Below are 20,664 nucleotides of genomic sequence, written 5' to 3'. Positions count from 1 at the left end.
TCCCCTGGGTTGCAAAATTGCCCCTAGTTGAGAACCACTGATTAAAATGATAAATGATATACTGTGCTCTTAGGAGTATCAGGGCAGTTCACCGCCTTCCTTCCAACCCCAAAGGCCAGTAAGTACATGAAAAGATGTTTAACATCGTTAGTCATTGGGGAAATGCAAATTAAAAACACAATGAGATGCCACTGCATGCTACCAGAGCTATATGTTATTGATATTATTGGTTTTTCTTATCTGATGTCCCCACTAAGCCAGGAGCACCTCGGTTGATTGGGGGATCTGGGCTTTAATTTGGTTCTCTTGTGCATTATCTGAAATATCTTGCATGGTACTTGAAGAACAATGCTTCCATCGTTTCCTAACATTGTGTTAAAAGGGATTTTTCTGCTTGTTCTATAGCAAACCAGTATCTTCACATTGCTTCTCTCCACTGTTTTGTACCTTCTTCATCTCTTCTGCTTTTCTTTATTTTGGGAAATTTCAGAGTGGACACACTCCTGAAGGAAAAGTCTCATCAATGCTGATACACATGGATGTTTTATTTAAATGATCTTAATTCCCCAATTAGCATCTAAGACTCCCTTTATAATGTTTTCATTTCATAGTCAGGGCTATATTGCTTATGTTTAGTTTGACAGACATCACATCTGATTTTCTGTGACCCTTAGAATTCATTGTCCCTTGCATGGCTGTTTTCCCTCCGGTGTCTCTATTTGCTGTGTTTGGCTCTGCTGCTTCCTGATGCAAGTCTTGGGCAATCCCTGTGGAACATTGCTTGTTATTTTTCCTGTTGACTCTGTAGTATTGATTAGTTTAGAAGTGCATGCCTCTATTCATGTGTGTTCTCTTGTAATAGCATAAAAACATGAGAAGTGCTGTGGAGTGAGAATTGTGGTCAACCTTGGCCAGGAGACTTTCTGACAGTGGTACTAAGGAATGTGCTGTGGGTCTGTGGACTGGCCCATGACATGAGCCTTGAGGTTTAGGGTTATGCTTTGTAGTAGTTTACTAGGACTTCCATAATAAAGGACCACAGCCTGGGTGAATTATACAACAGAAATTTATTTTCTCACAGTTCTGGAGGAAGTGGGAGGTAAAGGTGTCAGCAGGGTTGCTTCCTGCTGAGGGCCATGAGGGATGGATGTGTTCCAGGCCTCTCTTCTTGGCTGGTAGATGGCCGACTTCTCCTGCATCTTCACATCATTTTCCTTCTGTACATCCCTGTGTCCAGATGTCCTCTTCTTATAAGGACACCAGTTATGTTGGATTAGGGCCCTCTCTTAAGGCTTCCTTTTAATGTAATCATCCCTGTAAAGACCCTGTCTCTAAATAAGGTCACTCTTTGAGGTACTAGGGGTTAGGACTTCAACATGTGAGTTGTTGGGGAGGTGGGCACGACAGAGCCAATGACATTCCTCAGCCTGGTAAAGTGTGGCTCAGAGGGGAACAACATGATGGCCCTTGTTAGGTACTGAAGAATTGACACTTAGAGAGGAAGTTAGATTTATTTTGTACTACTTAAATGTTAAAAATTAGATGATAGCTGCATATGTGGGTAAAACCATCAACTATCTTGCTGGAATTGTGTGACAAGAGCACTGAGATTGCTTTGTGAGAAATTTCCCTGTTAAGGAGTGTCCTCATGAAGGTTTCTTCTAACAGAACTAAAACGAGAACCACATAGGACACTTGTAAATGTTCTAGTCGCCTCATTAAAACAAGCAAAAAAGAAACAGATGGAATTAATATGAATAATATATTTAATTTAATCCCGTGTAGCCATTTTGATGTGTAATCAATGTCAAAAATCATTAGTGAGCTATTTTCTATTCTTGTTTCCATTCTTAGTCTTTGAAATCTTGCAGCACATCTTAATCTCAGCAGTCACATTTCAAGTGCTCAGTAGTCACAAGGGAGCCACAGCAGCTCTTGTATTGGACAGCAGCAGTATAGGGCATGCATTCTCAACAGGAGCTATGTTGCTTCCAAGGAAATGAAAAGTGGTTTTGGGAAACTCTTCTTACTCTCTTTTTTTATTTTTGGTATAAAGCACAGTTATACATACAGCATATAAACAGATATTCAGTGTATCTGCCAAATTGAAATGTCATGGGGGATGATTAGAAAAATAAAACCCCATAAAGCTCCTTTGCAGGGCAGTAATGGAAAATGTTGAGAACCACTGTTGTAGAGCGTGTACTAGAAGGTTTAATTTCCAGCACTTCACATACCAGCTTGACTGACTTTCCTTGAGCAAGTTAGTTAGCCCAAGCCTTGGTGTAGGTATCTTTAAATGGGAATAACAACCCCTGTGTCTCCCTCTTAAGTTATTATAAGTATTAAAGGAGAAAAATCTATGTGAAGCTTGCCACAGTGATTGCTTAGAGCAAATGTTGAGGATGTATCAGTTACTATTCAGTCAGGGATTTTTATAAAAAGGTATACTGGTATTAGAAGTGAGTTTCAATTAGTAGTGCCTTTGCCATTTCATCTCAGTTTCTTTAGTATTTATTATTGAGTTGTATCAGTGCATTGATGAGCAAATCGTTGTAATGTTAATGTTGATTCCAGTGCCCTTTTCTTCTTGCTGAATTGTTTCTTATTCTTCAGGATTTTGAGGTTTTGTTAAGGTCTTTTGCTTTGCTCCTTGATCATTTTTAATTTGGCTTAAAGACTCTTTAGAGATGGATGTAAATTACTAAATAGCATCTTCTTAATTACTTTATTAGTCTTCACTATTTATGATATTGGAATGACAGTAAGATGTATTCTAGCAAATAAAGAGCAGCAAGTAGAAATTTACTGAACATTATCTGTTATTACCAACTGAAGACTGGTATGTTTATTACTGTTTTCTTTTTTCAGACAAATATTTGTCAGAAAACAAACATAACTTTAAGTAAATTACAGTTGAATTCTTAGAAGTAGTGTACTTACAAGATACTGTTTGCCTACATTCTGAGGTCACAGGTGTTCTTGGAGGAAAGCATCAGTATATTCTTGACTCAAAGCCTTACCCATTATAGGCCTGCATCTGTGGTTTTTCAAGCGTGGCCCTGGACCAGCAGCATCAGCATCATCATGAGCTTCTTAGAAGTACCAATTTTCAGACTCCTTCCCAGAGCTACTAAATGAGAGACTCCAAAGAAAGATCCCAGCAATCTGTGTTTTTACAAGACCTCTCAGTGAACCTGATGCTTACAAAAGTTTCGCAGCCACAGTTTTATGGAATACATATGTTATAGATACTGATGGAGAGGTAAAAGATTAAAATAAAGACCTTCTGAGAGTTGTCTTCATCATTCTGCAGTCAAAGGTCCCAAGAGTCCCAACCTGTCTGCAGTTTCTTTGTCAGTGAAGGATGACCATATGTTTCATGTTTCAAACCTGGGCATATGTTCTGACAATTAAGAATATTTGAGATCTGGGTTGAGTAGCTACTTTGGTATGGGGAGAATATAGACACTAGCAGCTATGTGGGAGGTGGGAAAACAAGCAGGTGGAATTGAAAATAGACATTCATATATTTCTGGGTCAAATCCTGCCTTGCATGGCAAGAATTCCAAGTTCCAGCTGATCTTGGAATGTTAGAGGTGATTATGAAGGAACCAGGCAGGGAGCCGAGATAAATGATCACTTAACAGAGGAATTGTGGCCGGAAGAGTGGGGTCAAGAAAACATTGAACAAAGAAGGTTTGATTTTGAAGGGGGAGAAGGAATAAGCTAGAAATGGAAGTAACTGAAACAAACTAGGCAGCCTAGAACAGTGTTCCTAAATATAAATTTTGAAAATTTTTATTCTGCTTACTTAAATGTTATTGTCTGGGATCCTTGCAAGGAATTGCCACCAAGATTTTGATTAGAATTTTGTCAGATGCTCTGATAAGAAAAGGAACTGACCTGAAAAAGATAAGTTACACCTATAGTTAATTCTGAATTCCTCTAGAAGTGGGAATGTGTGCTGTGTGCAGCCTGTCAAAACTTTTATTTTGTCCACTTCTAGAAGTAACAAAATGGGACTGAAAATATTGTTATGATTTATTGGAAATATTGCTGTGAACTGTTATGCATGGAATCTTATGAAAGAAGCCTAAAATGTTTAAAAATTATTCTTTCATTATAATATCATTTGTTTCCAACTGTCTTTTTTTGACATTTAGAAGTAATTGGGAAATTTTAAAATTCTAGCTGAAGTTCCTTGCAACAGCATAGTCCTTGTAAAAGATATTTTTCAAGCGATTGTCCTGCCTCAGTCTCCCCAGTAGCTGGGATTACAGGCGAGGTTGCAGTGAGCTGGGATTGCGCCACTGCACTCCAGCCTGGTGACAGAGACTCCATCTCAAAAAAAAAAAAATAAAAAGGGAGTAAATTGACTAGAAATAAGTTTTTTAAAAATAAAAAGCATAATAAAACAAGTTTGTGACATAATTGTATACAAATAAAAGAAGTTATAAAATTAAAAAAAAATTTTCAAAGTGCATGTTAAGGATGTGTATGTGGAATATCAGGATAAAACAGAATTGCAGTTCCTAAATAAATAAATAAACATAGTACTATCACATGATCCAGTAATTCCACTTCTGGGTATATACTGAAAAGAACTGAAACCAAGGACTCAAAGAAATATTTGTGCACCTATGTTCATAACAGCATTATTCGAAATAGCTAAAAGGTAGAACAACCCAGATATTCATCAGTAGATGAATGGATAAACAAAACATGGCATATACATAAATGGAATATTATTCTGCTTTAAACAGGAAGGAGATATGACACATGCTCCATGAATGAAGTTTTAGAACTTTATGCTAAACAAAATAAGCCAAACACAGAAGGACAAATACTATATGATTTCATTCATATAGCTACTTAGAATAGTCAAATTATTTAATTACCTAGAGTAATCAAATTCATAGATGCAGAAAGTAAGAATGATGGTTGCCAGGATATGGGGGGAGGAGGGAATGAGGAGTTAGTGTTTAATGCATGTGGCATTTCAATTTGGGAAGATGAAAAGTTCTGAAGATTGATGGTGCTGATGATGGTAGCACAGTGAAGTGAATGTATGTAACCCCTGAAATGTATATTTGAAAAGAGTCCATGTTATGTTCTGTATATTTCACTACCGTAACAAAGAACATCCTGATAAACTTTCATTTAGTATTTTGATACATCTGTTTTTAAATATAATCCACTAAAATAATAATGAACATTTTTATGTGGCAAATGTGCCCAGATGCTTTACCCCAAATTATCCTAGATAATTTCTCACAACAGCCTTCTGAGTTAGGTATGATGATTGTCCCCTTCTTTTTTCACTTGTGTAAAGTTATGCACCGAGGTGGGACAAGCAGGAATTTGAACCCAGGAGGACATCTTCTAGAACCAGGATCTTATAATAAAACTTAATATGTAGATTAAAATCATTCATATTGCTCTGCCTATTAGGAATAAAAAAGTCCCAAATGCCAAAATTATCTTTGCAAGTTCTAATTTTCATTACAAGTTATTTTAATATGCTAGATGATATGACACACTACTATTATGTGTATGAAAATGTTTAAAAAACTAGCAATTTATATCTCTCTAAGAAATGCAATTCCTGCAAAGGCCTGAGTGTTTCAGTATAGAAATCTACATCCAGTGACATGTATTTTCTTGTGCAGATGATATGTCTTGCTGAAAATTGCTTAGAGAAAAGAACACTTATTTTAGAAATGTTTAATATTGTAATTACAGTGTATGTGAGTTTTGATTTGCACTATGCGTGCTTTAAACTCAGAAGACTATTTACCTATGATGTTTTATTTTAGCATGTAAAATGGAAATTTGCAATGAGTTTGTATGTATCTTTCTGAATATGTAGAAGATGGCCTTATTTACTGTTATCTTGGAAACAGTGATGCTCAAATGCTATGTTTTGCTCTCTTTATTACAATTAAAAATCATTTTATGGAGCAAATGTAATTTTAAATACTATTCTTAAGCATTGATTTTAGTTAATATTAATCATACAAAATATGTAATGATGCTTAGTGTTAAAATTATTTGAAAAACTAAATACTGGTTTTTAATAGAAAAAATACCTTGATCAATAAATGCATAATGGTTTTTACCTTTGTAAGTTATGTATAAGTATTCTGATTATTAGAAAAGTACCACAGTTACATAATGGATAATTCTATGAAGTTAAAAATGCCATGTCTAATTTCTTTTGAAATTTTTCTTAATAATTGATGACTTTGGAGAATCTCTTTACAGTTATTACTTCTTAAATAACTCCAAGATAGATTTTTCTACAATAATATATGTTGATATTCATGTTTATTCTTACATTTCTAGGATTCAACTATTGTTACTCCAATTATTTTGAGGACTGACCCTCAGGGATTTTTCTTTTACTGGACAGATCAAAATAAGGTAAGAAATGAGATATGTTTTTCTTACATTTTTCAGTCATTTATACTTTGAAAAGTATTTATGTATCTTATCTATAGAAGTACATCCATTTCACAGATCTTTTGCAGTTTATTTAAAGATTCTACTTTTAAAGAATATCTAAGGTATTCTTAGGATTTAGGACTTTTCGAAGTCACTAGTTTGAAATACTAGATTTGCTAAATTCTAGAACAATCGGTATTTTTTAGTTCTGCTTATATTATGTGTTAGGATAAGAACAGGGAAATTTGAATTACATTTGGTGTAGAACATAATTAGCCAGTGTTACTGATTTAAGTCCCCACCCATAAAGGATGCAGAAAAATGATGAGAAAATAACTTTTGACCCCAATAGCCATACCCTTGGCTTTTCTTTCTCTCTCTTTTCCCCTGTGCTGTTCGTTAAGGACTCTCTCAGAATCCTGCAGGAATTTGGCCTTGATAATTTGTTCATGTCAGAAAATCAAGAATAAAATTCCTTTAGCCTATTACTGCAGTTGTCAGGAATTGCTTACTAAATTAGCTTTCTGCCCACAATACCATGAATTTAGTATCTCATTTATTATGAAACCAATTGACGATTCTGTACTGAATTATTAAAAAGTAGAATGTCTGCCGATCATAACATTTATTTGGAGTTTAATAGGCAGTTAGACCAGAACACTCATGGAAAGTAGTTATTATTTCAGACATCGTTGCCACAGTCCTATACTTGAACCTGAGGCCACAGACTATAGAATGTTTTTGTTCTCTAAGTTTTGATATATGGAGAAATGAGATAGGGATTACTGAGAATGCTAAATACATATTGAAAACAATAGAATAGTAATAGTATACCATTAAAATAGCTGGAACCTCCACAGCTACTGATGGAGGAACAAATTGTTAGCTCTTTCAAAACTCCACATTAGTTTCTTATATCCAAAGTTCCTGGAGTTGTCTGTCAGCTTTGCCTTCTGTCTCTGGGGCAAGCTCAATTATACCTGTGAGGAAGGTGGTGGAAATGGCCCTGTGTGATGGCATGGTGGGGGCCTTGTGGATCCTTGGGGGAGTTCTTAGCATGCTGGAAGGTAATGTCTGGTCCCAGGGCCACTCCTGAATCAGCCTGTTTATACATCATTCAAAAGGCAAATTTCAGTTTTGTCCTGGAGTTAGATGCTAAATCTGTGTGCCCTGGAACCATGTGTGGCTGTAGAAGTGGGGGTAAACCATAGACCCTATGCTAATGTCAAAAATTGTATTTGAGTAAGATTTTCTACTTAATGCTCACATTTATTACGGGTGTGTTAATTGCTTTAGCTTAGACATTCTATTTGGTTTCCTGCTGTTATGTGTAAAACAATGGCTTGCAAGAGGTTGTTTTTTGTTTTTTTTTCTTCTCCTAAAGGATATTTTTAGAACTGTTGAAACTATATTCATGAAATGCCTAGGGCATTTCTAAAGGTTGGGTATTTGTACAAGAGACCAAACTGTCAGTTTGATTTTTCAACTTGTAGATCAAGCTTCTATAAAAGCAACAGAAGATATTCTGGGATTTTTAAATAATTCATTGCAACTCAGTTAAGCTCCCCTCTAGACCAATCATCAATATTTATTTGCTTAATAAAGAAAAGGGTTTAGGACCAGAGGTTCTTTGTTGTATCTCTGTTGTGAACCCAGTATTTTGATCCATACTTATTTTCAAATGTAGGAAAATTTGTTTTCATTTTTTATGCAAACTTTTTTATCTTGGTTTTAATGCTGTTTGTGACCAACTGAAACAGATAATGTGGTAGCAATTCCTTTTATCACTTTATTACTTTTTTTTACATGGATATTACTTTTACAGTTCTAGCCAAGAGATAGAAATAGTAAATTTTACTTTTCACTTTCTAAATACCGAAGTCATCTCTCAGTCATTTATCAGAATTTGGAGGCTTATTTCTTAGTCAGTGATCATATATCTTAGAATCCAAAAGATGAGAGGATTTAAGAAAAAAAAAAAAAACTTACTGTTCTTTCAAGTTTGTCATTTTCTTTCTGGCTTTAAGCCCAGTCCTGGATCCAGAACGAGTGATTCATCCACTTTAGGAGATGGACGACTGTAAGTGATGAATTAGAGTAAATGTGTGCTTGAAGAAATGGTGCGTGCAAATAAAGGATGGCACGCCAAGCTTTTAGGGGGTATTTTTGCATAAGATCATTTGAAGGTACATGGATGAATGACACAATCATGATGCTACTTAGAGGGACCACTTTCTCTAAAATATTTTTTATCTGGCAATTAGTTTTAGGAATCTGCCACATGTACCACCATAGACATAATCTCTCAGAGAAAAAGAAATGTGATGATGCCTTTAAGTTTATCCCTTGATTTTATACACTGTGTTTTCCTTTGGTTCAGAAGCTTGCATTGGTATTTATTGTAATATGACTCTCTTCTCCCTTTGGGCTTATTCCCAATATATTCCCTTTTTGGTCCATGAAGCTTGTACCAAAGCACTTGGATTAGCAATCATCTGAGGCCTAGTCTGCTCAGAGGTGAGCAGAAATTCCTAGCAAAGAGGATTTAACAAGACTTTTTGTTTTTCTTTTTTATAGCATTGAAGGTAAATGGTCACATCGTATGGTGTTATATGCATGTCCTTCTCTTGTCATGGCTACATCAGATTTTCTTAAAATAAGCCACTTATTTTAAGCCAATGGCTTTCCCCGTTGTAGAAAACGACATGCTGCCTTCCAAACCCCTCCTTTGATTTGTCACCATAGAAATGATAGGTGACAAAGAAGACAGCACAGATGATGGATTTAAGAATTAAAAACTAAAGCTAGCGAGTCATTTTTAGGTAACAGAAATGTGCTTTAGTGAAACACTGACAGAATGTTTGGAGTTGGTGGAAACAGATAAATATGAATATTATTTTTAGGGATAAATGTTCATGCTTCGTACCAGCTCTGGACTTATTTTAATAATTCTCTTCACTGCATTGTTGGCTCTGTAAATCTTATTGAATAAAATTAGCAAAAATGAGTTTGTGAATATGACTATTTTAAGCAGAGTGGTTTTTTGTGTAGTGTAGGTGATGTGAAGAGGATGCGTTTATTTGTAAGTCATGGGTAAGAAGGGAGTCCTGCACAACCTGAGTGCTTGAGAGGCTGCCTGCATTAGGCTGTAACTTTTCTTTGGATCTGTGCCATGTGCTCACTAGGAACCAACACAGGAAGTATTAGCTCTGAAAACCATGTGAACTATAAGAATCTGCTCCACTGGTTTTGAAAGAAAGGCTAAAGAAGAAAAAAGAGTCAATGTTAAAGAGCTAACCAAAATTTATTCTGCTAGAATATAAAAAAAATTAGACCTTCGCCTTGCAACTTGATGCCCTGCTTCTGTGCCAAGGTTGGTGTAAAAATAAAACTAGTCGCTGCTAGTTCAGATCCAAGAAGTTCAATATAGTTCAGTAAGCCCATCCTTGTCTTCATAAAACTGGAGCTTAGGGGAAGGGAGGAGGAACACATCATTAAATTTAAAATGGAAGGGGAGGAAAAACACACAGTTTACATGAAGAACTCCTATTACTTTCTTTTTTTGTTATAAATTTTATTTATTTTTAATATTGTGGATAATATGCAAATATCTTTTTATCTGTAAAAGAGTAAAGTGGTATAACTTCTTTAAACTGCAATCTCCCATGGATTCCAATCTTTAAACTGCACTCTCCCAACTCCAATCCTAGTTCTCTATCCAGGGTCAACTAATAGTAATAGCTTCATGATTTCTTTCTAGGTCTCTTTTAAATGAATTTGTGCATACATAACTATGAAAATATGTCATTTTGTTTTGCTTATGTTCATTTTTATACTAAGTCACATCATATTATTTTAACTATTCCACAATTTCCTTTTCACTTTACAGTGTGTCTTAGAGAACTTTTCAAGTTAGTACATGTGTGTCTATCTCATTCTGTTAAATTGCTCTATCTTAGGGAATTTTTCATGCTAGTACATGTTTATCTATCTCATTCCTTTAAATTGCTCTATCGTATGTTAAAGAATTGATTACCAAATTTTATTTAGGAATACGAAAGTTCTCATTGATAGATTCTTGGCATTTGTTTCTAATTTGGAGTTACAAAGAATCCTGTAATGTGGAGTAATAGTCAGCTCTGTGTAGCCCTCTCTGGGAATATGGGTCAGGGATTCCCTAAGATAAATGCTCAGAGATGCGATTGCTGATTCAAGGCTATCTATACCTATCCTAAATTTCAGTTAATGGCTCTACCATTTTATAACACCACAAGTCTTATTTGAGTGGAACTGTGTTCTTCAACCCAACCAACAGTAATAGGAAATATTTTAATGTTTGCCAAACTGATGCAAATGTTTTATCGCCTTGTTTTAATCTGCAATTGCCTGATTTGCTAGTAAACTGTATATATTATCATATACTTATTGGCTATTTCAGTTCTTCCTTGAATGGATTGCCTATTTATATCTCTTGCCCCTGTTTTGACAGTTCTCTGTGTATTCTAGATGTATTCCTTTAGCTGTTATAAATATTGCAAATACATTCTTCCTGTCTGTGGTTTATCTTTGACTTGCTTGACATTTAATATATAGGTAACAAAAGACGACTTGAAGCTTTAAATTTTGATGTAGTTACATTTCAACTACCTCCCCACTTTTTGCTTTATTTAAGATATTTCTGATTCCTTTTCTCATCACCATTATTAATCTAGGTTTTTAACGCATATATAATATATTATGAGGACTGGTGTGAGGTAGATCTCTAACTTCAGTTTCTTCATATCACTCATAGTGCTGACACTTTCACCACCTTGTTTGGATGCCCCAAAGATCTGTTATATTTTAATACCAGTGGATTGCTGGGTTCTGATTTCCTACTTCATTTTTATCTCATTTATTTTCTGCCTTTCATACTTTCTGGTTCAACACATGTAACTCTTTTTGTTTATCCATAATCCTAGACTATAGATTTAAATTTATACCTGCATATTTAGTCATTTCTAATGACTTAGGACAAGAAAGATTGGTTTTGCCATCTATGCCATTGGCCATTTTGTTCTGGCTTGTGAATTTGCATGAGGCACCATTCCAGATGTTTGTACAGAGTGATGATTCAGTTTCCATTAATGGTAGCCATAGATAGCCTTCTCTTATGATAACCTTAAATTTCTACAGAGTTCAAAAGCAAATTTTAAAAGTTAAATATTTACATAAGTCACAGTAACATTTTTCAGCATGAGTCCGGAGTTCAAAAATATTTTGGATGATGCATCATAAGCGTCAGCAAGAAAATCTAGTGATTTCCTATTAAAAATAGTTTGGCTTCCATAAAAGACTACTGGACACCACACATTTCATTAATGATTTTTAGCAGTAAAGCTTTCTCTTTGGGATATACTTCTCTAGGGTATCCCAAAAACATCAACTTTGATCCTTCTTATATATGGTAAATGGGATAGGTCATTTAAGAGTCCACTGAGTGATTAAATGCAATGATGTAGTTATAAATTTAGAAGATAAATGTTTTCATTTTAACAGACATTATCTCTAAAAAAACCAAAACAGCAAAATTCATGTGAGGATTGCTTTGTGAGGGCTGGGATTGTTCCTTGGCCTGGAGCAGTGTGTCGGTCATTGTTGACTAAGCAGCAGCATCTAGGGACTAAGTCTTTTCCTTCACTTTTTCTGAATTTCCTTCACCAGTATTGATGATATTAATAGCTAGAATAGATACAGTGCCATATCCATACCCTCTTCCTCACCATTCCTGAGAACACAAACTGGGCTCCAATGGGTGGCCAGTGCCTGCGTTCTTTTGCTTTTTCTGGCTACTAAAACTCATGTTGCCACCCATACAGCTGCCCAGAAGTTCCTGGCAATTCACACTCACCCTGACCAATGGGATTCAGTGGATAAATACCACATATCCCTCACCTCTTGGGTGGGATAACTTAAAGGTACATGCTTTATATTATATCCCAGAACTCTCTGGTTGGATTAAGCCCAGTTACCCACAGTGGTAACTAACTTGAAAATGTTCCCCTTATGGACTTCCTCCCCTTCCTGTCTCACTTCTCCCCTCCTGACTGTGTTCTAAAACCAGCTCTAAAATAAACTACTTTTACTAGAATCCTTATCTAGCAACCGTTTAATGCAGATGCATAGTGCTAAACAACTTAATATAAATGCCCCCGAATGAAGTGTTTTAAAAGGATTCCTTGGTTAAAAGGCATTGGAACATATTAGGTGAATACTTTTGTTTGAAGCCAAGACTGGTTTTCCTAAAACAGTTCTAATTTGGGAAGCCCAAAGCTGGTTGAAGAAACCAGCTTTGAAGCAGTGACAGATGTGGATTGTCACAGTCTGGCTCTGCTATGTATTTAATGAGTCACCCTCAGTGAATCTCTTTAACAATCAAAGCCTTGGTTTCACTACCTATAAGATGGGTATTACTCTCTTAGAGTTGTTGTGAACATTCAATGTGTAAAATGAATGACTTTGCATAATACCTGCTACTTTGTAAACTCTCAATCCTTTGTGGTGGCTTTTATTATTGCTACATAATAAACAATTCATCTCTGACCAAACAACTGTCCATAACTATTAGAGACCACAAAAATGTGCTGTTTTGAAAACCAAGTGACCATTTATTTATGTATATGTTTTTATTCCTTTTTTCTTCTTCAAGGCAACATTGATTTGTTTTCTGTTTAGACTCTGCTGTGGTCTTTTGATCTGAAACATTGAAGCTTAGGTCTGTTTGGGCAAATAGGATGTTTATTTATGTATTTCATAATGTTTTGGGAACACAGCCATGGAAGGCAAAAGAAGGCATTTATTGTTTAAAAGACTTTCCCTCTGAGGATAATTTGCTAATAAATACTCCATCATCGGTGAAAGTTTCTTGGACCCTTGGGAATTTGAAGCATCTTATGGAGCAACTTTTAAGATTATTTAAAGGACTTTGATAGGAGACAATGATACAATTCACAGGAAGAATTGGACACAATCATGGTTGCCTGTGCCTTTTTCCTAAGATAATCACTTTAGGGTTGTGACAGCTACATGGGCGTCAGGCCACTCCTCTTCCTCCCTACTGACCAAAACCTTAGAGATTAAACCTTTAGTGTTTTTGAGCATAGTTTAGCCACTAAGCCAAGGTTCAGATTGCTGAGGAATGGATCTATCCTTACCATATAAACTTCCAGGTTAAGTTTTTCCATTTTTCTTAACATTACCTTCTTTTCACTTCTGTGACCCCTGAAGATTTTGCACCAGTGAACTCTGGCTAGTGTAGAATAGACATGCCGTGATGCCTTAGCTTATGTAGACACAACATGCGAATAAATGTTATTAGAATGGAATCATTTACGAGTTCTTCTTAGAAGATGTGATGCATGATTTTTTGGTAGAATTTCTAATTGAAGTGTAGCCTCTTAAAGTATGTTTTAAAATTAGTCTTGTCATTTCGAGATGGCTTCATTGCAATTTCTTTGGAATCATTTTCAGGGTGTAAATGTATTAATATGATTTTTATGTCACCATCACCACACTTCATTATACGAATAACAACAGCAATGCTTATTTTAATACATTGTAACCAGAGTTTAGAAACATCTAATACTATAAAAATTCTTTACTCCTAATATAATTTAATTACAAAATTATGCCTCAGTTTTATAAGTTGCATATATTTTGCTCTTCCCACTATTTTAGGAGAAATTAAATTGGATATTTTCCATGCTATGAGGATATTATAATGGAATGTTTGTACTTTTTGATACCAAAAAATGGTTCAAGACATTGGATTGGAAGAATATGTGAAGGAAATACATTCTGCATATTGTTCATAATTTTATTTTCTGTTATGGAGAAAATTCCTTTGACTTTGTTGCAAATAAAATCCCAAGGTACTTGGTATTGATATAATGCCATGCTTTTTTGTTTGAATTACAAATGTTGTAGGTAGAGTAGGCATTTTTGTTTGTTCTGTAGTTCTTTTTTTTTTTTTTTTTTTGCCAATTCAAGGTTGTTTGATGGTACTGATGGAGACATTGTTGAATTAGTCCATTTTCACATTGCTGATAAGATATAGCTGAGAGTGGGCAATTTACAAAAGAAAGATGTTTAATGGACTTACAGTTCCATGTGGCTGGGGAGGCCTCACAATCATGGTATACAGTGAAAGGCTTGTCTCACATGGTGGCAGACAAGAGCAGAGGGCTTGTGCAGGGAAACTCCCATTTTTAAAACCATTAGATCTCTAACACTTATTTACTGTAATGAGAACAGCATGAGAAACCCACCCCCAAGATTTCATTACCTCCTGCCAGGTCCCTCCCACAACACATGGGAATTCAAGATGAGATTTGGGTAGAGACACAGCCAAACCATATCATTCTGCCCCTGATCCCTCCCAAATCTCATATCCTGATATTTCATAACCAGTCATGCCTTTCCAACAATCCTCCAAAGTCTTAACTCATTTCAGCATTAACTCAAAAGTCCACAATCCAAAGTCTCATCTGAGACAAGGCAATTCCCTTCTGCCTATGAGCCCATAATATCAAAAGCTAGTTACTTTCTAGATACAACGGAGGTAGAGGCATTGGGTAAAAAGACCCATTGGAAATGAGAGGAATTGGCCAAAACAAAGGGGCTACAGTCCCCATGCAAGTCTGAAATCCAGCAGGGTAGCCTAATCTTAAAGCTCCAAAATGATCTCCTTTGACTCCATGTCTCACATCCAGGTCACACTGATGCAAGAGGTGGGCTCCCACAGCCTTGGGCAGCTCTGCCCCTGTGGCTTTGCAGGGTACAGCCCCCTTCCTGGCTGCTTTCATGGGCTGGCATTGAATGTGGCTTTTCCAGGGGCATGGTGCAAGTTGTAGGTGGATCTACCATTCTGGGGTCTGGAGGATGGTGGCCCTCTTCTCACAGCTACACTAGGCAGTTCCCCAGTTGAGACTGTGTGGGGGCTCCAACCCTACATTTCTCTTTTGTACCGCCCTAGCAGAGGTTCTCTCTAGTTCAAAGTTCCACAAATCTTTAGGGCAGGGGCAAAATGCTGCCAGTATCTTTGCTAAAACATAACAAGAGTCACTTTTGCTCCATTTCCCAATGAGTATCTCATCTCCATCTGAGACCACCTGCGCCTGGACCTTATTGTTCATATCACTATCAGCATTTTTGTCAAGGCCATTCAACAAGTCTCTAGGAAGTTCCAGACCTTTCCACATTTTCTTGTCTTCTTCTCAGCCCTCCAAACTGTTTCAATCTCTGCCTGTTACGCAGTTCCAAAGTCGCTTCCTCATTTTTTGGGTATCTTTTTAGCAACACCACTCTACTGGTACCAATTTACTGTATTAGTCCATTTTCACACCACTGATAAAGACATACCCAAGACTGGACAATTTACAAAAGAAAGAGGTTTAATGGACTTACAGTTCTACATGGCTGGGGAGGCCTCACAATCATGGTATAAGGTGAAAGGCACGTCTCACATGACATCAGGCAAGGGAAAAGGGCTTCTGCAGGGAAACTCCCATTTTTAAAACCATTAGATCTCAAGAGACTTACTCACTATCACAAGAACAGCATAGGAAAGACCTACCCCTATGATTCCATTACCTCCGACTAGGTCCCTCCTACAACATGGGGAAATTCAAGATGAGATTTAGGTAGGGACATAGCCAAACCTATCACTTGTCAAGCTCTTTCTATATTTACTCAGCAAGACAAGCCTCTTTTTGTCTTTTGGTAAAATAAATTTAGATTGATAGTTGGGTTATTTAAACATTTATCACATGCACACAAAATACTAAAATAAACAATGCAATTACTTTCTTCCATTTAAAAATATTTTAAATTTAAGTAATTTAAAAGGCAAAAATAGAAACTTTGAACAACTGATTTATTAGGAAGTTGGTACCTATTATAAATAAGTTTCTCAAATCTAGGGAAGTATATAATATTCCCTAATTCACTTTGCACATACCTTTCATTATTGTTGTTGTTATTGTTATCCTTAGCACTGCCAACAGCAAACACATATATGCTGTTTTATGTATGCTAGGCACAATGCGAATACATATATAGTCTATATATTTATAGCATATACATATTTTATACATATATTTATATAGTATATGTAGCATATGTGTACTTGACTACATATATATGCTTTGTGGTGGCTTTTATTGCTACATAATAAACTACATAATAAACTTGTAGCGTATATATGTAGTCTATAATAGTATGTATATTGTGCATATATGCTATATATATACACAGTGTGTCTATATGCTGTGCTACATGTATACCTACATAGTGCATGTATGTGTACAGAGATATATGGTGTGTGTGTACAGACATATGCAATTTTATGATTTCCATAATCCTATGAAGGACAGTGCTATGATTATCTACATTTAAAAGTGAGTAACCTGAAGTGTACACAGAAGTTAAGTCATGACCTCTGGTCATACAATTGGTTAATGGCAGAGTCAGGAATAGAAAAAACAGTGGCAGCACAGTCTGGCTCTATGTTCTGGCTCTTAACTTTTGCTGTTTAAAGAACCAGAACACGTTTAATATGTAAAGTTAAGTTTACCTGCAGGACGTTTTCCTTAGATTTGTTTGAAAAAGAAACCTCAGTAGGCCTAGTACATTTGCTACGAAGAGACAAACTGTGTGAAGAAGGTATTCTCAAGTTAGGCTGCACATTGAAATCACATGGGGAGCCTCAAAGGACGCTGCTGCCTGGGCTTCCTGCCCCCAGAGAATCTGACTTAATTGGTCTGGGGTGTGGTCAGAACATTAGACTTTTTTTTGAAAGCTCCTCATTTGATTCTAATGTACAGCCAAGGTGAACACGGATAGAAAGCAAGCTGACCTTACAAATTAATTCAGTAAACTTCCTGAAAGGATGTGCTCTCTTTGCCTTTCCTGCCTGTGGTGTGGCCTACTTTCTACTCAGAAGTAATACTCCACATGAGCAACTACAGGCCCTACAAGATTCTGAATTATTTGACTATAACTAGAAAATATTCCTTATACTGTACTTAGTAAGGCAAGAAATTACTAGCATTTTTTAGAATGAGTCTCAATATCTTAGTTTGAATTAAAATAGATTTTTTATTATAGTCTGTCAATTAAAATTTTTTTAACTTTCCATTCCCTGAATTTTCCAAGTATTGGCTGGTTGTTTTATTCTTACCAAACATGTCCTCAGAATTCAAGCCCTGTTCATTAACCTTATGTTTGTGTTTTTGAGACCCTTGTTTAGATCACAGTTCTATGTAAATCCCATACTTAATTAAATTAGCTGCGCCTTTGAATAAGTGAATGTGGTTTAAAGAATGACCTTACATAATTATTTTATATCTAAATTTTCATTTATGGATACAAAGGCAGATACTATTAAATTGCAGCAGTATATCATTTCTTATCAATTTGTAGGAATCCTTTCTTAATTGAGATACTCAACCGGGCAAACAAGAGAGCCAGATAATGTCAGGTGTGATAGGAAGCTTGCCTTTCATCACCTCTACACGATACATTTCAGAGTAATAAAATTCACATTTCTTCTGTTTGAATGTTTGGTTTTTATTCTGTCTTCTATAGGGAATGGGGATAGTGGTAATGATTTTTCATGAATTTCTCTCTGGCATTGTGCAAAACTCCCCACTTAGGGACTGTGGTCTGGAAATTATACTGCATCATGGCAAACAATGCACCTGTGTGAAAGGAATGCTTCAGTGAAAAGTTTTATGGGAAAGAACTAGCTGCTATGTTAAGAAACTAATGACTATGCTGGTATACATAATGGTTTCTATTTTTAGACGAACATTTGGTCCTATAGCATGGCTTCATTATGCAAGAGGACAGAAGTTTCAGCATTACACTGTGAATGTGGAGATATTAGCATATCAGAGTATATGCCTTCTTAGATACCAAAGTGACTTTTTCACAGATTTTAGCCCTGACATAGTTCATAACTAGAGGGAAAAAGTCAAAAACACAAACAAAATTTCAAAATAATTTCAGGTTTCTGATGTTTGTAGATTGAATTTTTCCAACAGTTGACTGCGAGAAAAGGATTGAAGCTCAAGTGGTTTATTTGGGAGGTGACCCCAGAAAACGTGGGCAGGGCAGTGGGGAAGTGAGCTATCAAATAAGTAACCACGGTGGACAGGTGAAAATCCATTCCATTGAAGAGCTCGGGGAGATCGTGCAGAGGGGAGTGGAGCAGTGGTATTTACCCACCAGTTCCCACTAATCAGTGATTGTGCAAAACTCCCCACTTACTTAGGGACTGTGATCTGGAAATTATATTGCATCATGGCAAACAATGCACCTGTGTGAAAGGAATGCTTCAGTGAAAAGTTTTATGGGAAAGAACTAGCTGCTATGTTAAGAAACTGATGACTACGCTGGTATACATAATGGATTCTATTTGGTCCTATCGCATGGCTTCATTATGCAAGAGGACAGAAGTTTCAGCATTACATTGTGAATATTGAGATATTAGCATATCAGAGTACATGCCTTCTTAGATACTAAAGTGACTTTTTCATAGATTTTAGCCCTTACATAGTTCATAACTAGAGGGAAAAAGCCAAAAACACAAACAAAATTTCAAAATAATTTCAGGTTTCTGGTGTTTGTAGGTTGAGTTTTTCCAACAGTTGACTGCAAGAAAAGGATTGGAGCTCAAATGGTTTATTTGGGAGGTGACCCCAGAAAACGTGGGCAGGGCAGTGGGGAAGTGAGACAGCAAGGGAAGACAGCCATTAAAGGGTGAGCTATCAAGTAAGTTACCACGGTGGACAGGTGACAATCCATTCTGTTGAAGAGCTCGGGGAGCTCGTGCAGAGGGGAGTGGAGCAGTGGTATTTACCCACCAGTTCCTACTAATCAGTGATTGGGGACAGCTGTCTCAGGGGTTATCTTCTCAGCTTTTCTGCCAGCCTCTCCTAGAAACTGAGGAGTTTCCAGGCCAGCAGTCCCCAGGCTTTGAGGAATCCCTCCGACACAGATGCAGTTGTAAGCTGTCCATTGGCATTCATGAAAACGCATGGGCACCACCAGCAGCAGCCACTCTGGTGGCTTTAATTTCTGGTAAGTCAGACTTTTAAAAACTATATCACAGTGTGCAAAGTGGAGCCTGCACCCACTCACAAACAGTTCTTGGTTGGTCTGTGCAAATAATTAAATGCATGAAAGTGAGTTGCCAGCATTTAAAAATCTGCAGGTTCATGTACAGACCTGGATTTCTAAAAAAATGAGGAGGCCTGGCAATACTGGTTGATATACCCTCAAAGCCACATTTAGCTGGGGCAATGCAGCAGCTGCCTGCTTTATACAGGGCATGTGGTACGCAGTCTGCCACAGTCCCCACTAGGCTAGCCTACCCAATTTACATGGCCTTTTAGGCTCATTTAGACATTTGAGTGTAAATATTTGGCCTCTATGGTAACATCCTGTACTGGAAACTTCAAAAGCTAATGATGGCAAAGCTTCATATGGAATGAGGTTAATTATCTCACAGTGGACCTATTGGAGTGCTGTACATAAAGACTAGATTTACAGTAGAAAAATGGCTGAAGGTCAGTGTATCCAGGTCCTGCTCATAATGGCCATAAGAAAAGCAATTATGCTCCAATCCCCATTCTTCTCTGTGAAATATGGACCTGAAGTGTGGGAGCCCTGAGGTCCCTCTCTGCCTTAAAAGGCTATTATTCCAAAGTGACTTTCAGGTGGCATTGTGGTAGGTAAGAGTTATAAATACGAGTCCTTGGCAAAGGATTTAATGTTGAATTGGGCCATTAATCTAGGGAAAATAGGAATGGTGGACTCTGTGACACCAGGCAGAATGACTTCCCTTTGTCGAATGAATGGGATTAACTTCACCCCCAGATCAAGGCAGTGAGCATTGAGTGGTTTAGCCAAACAGTGTAGTCTAACCCTTCTCTCACCACAGAAGCTGTGCTGTCTCATACTGTAGCCTCTAGACTCGTGTCACTGTTTACAGTTAAGTTTTAATTAATTAAAATTAAATTAAAAATTCAGTTTCTCAATCCCACTACCCACCTTTCAGGTGCTCACTAGCTACCTGTATCCAGGTGCAGTTTCCATCATTTTGGACATGGCTGCACAGAACTTGGATCAGGAATGGCTCTTCAGAGTCATTGCAAAGTTTCCTGCAATAAGAAG

The 20,664-nt window shown here is 36.7% G+C and overlaps 1 protein-coding gene across 2 annotated transcripts in view; it reads left to right on the top strand.

The window, feature by feature from the left end:
• PLCB1 (phospholipase C beta 1) overlaps positions 1–20,664 on the top strand; it is a 747,552-nt gene that overhangs the window by 11,036 nt on the left and 715,852 nt on the right. For both annotated transcript variants that reach the window (XM_064382245.1, XM_064382246.1), the window contains exon 2: positions 6,349–6,426. In XM_064382245.1, coding sequence (XP_064238315.1) covers positions 6,349–6,426 — 78 coding nt within the window. The remainder of the gene's footprint in view (positions 1–6,348; positions 6,427–20,664) is intronic.

The sequence above is a fragment of the Aotus nancymaae genome, unplaced genomic scaffold (genome assembly GCF_030222135.1).
Source record: "Aotus nancymaae isolate 86718 unplaced genomic scaffold, 86718_ANA_hifiasm-v0.15.2.pri h1tg000029l, whole genome shotgun sequence".
NCBI lineage: Eukaryota > Metazoa > Chordata > Mammalia > Primates > Aotidae > Aotus > Aotus nancymaae.
Note: the sequence above shows the minus strand (reverse complement) of the source record. Positions and strands in the feature narration are given on the sequence as shown.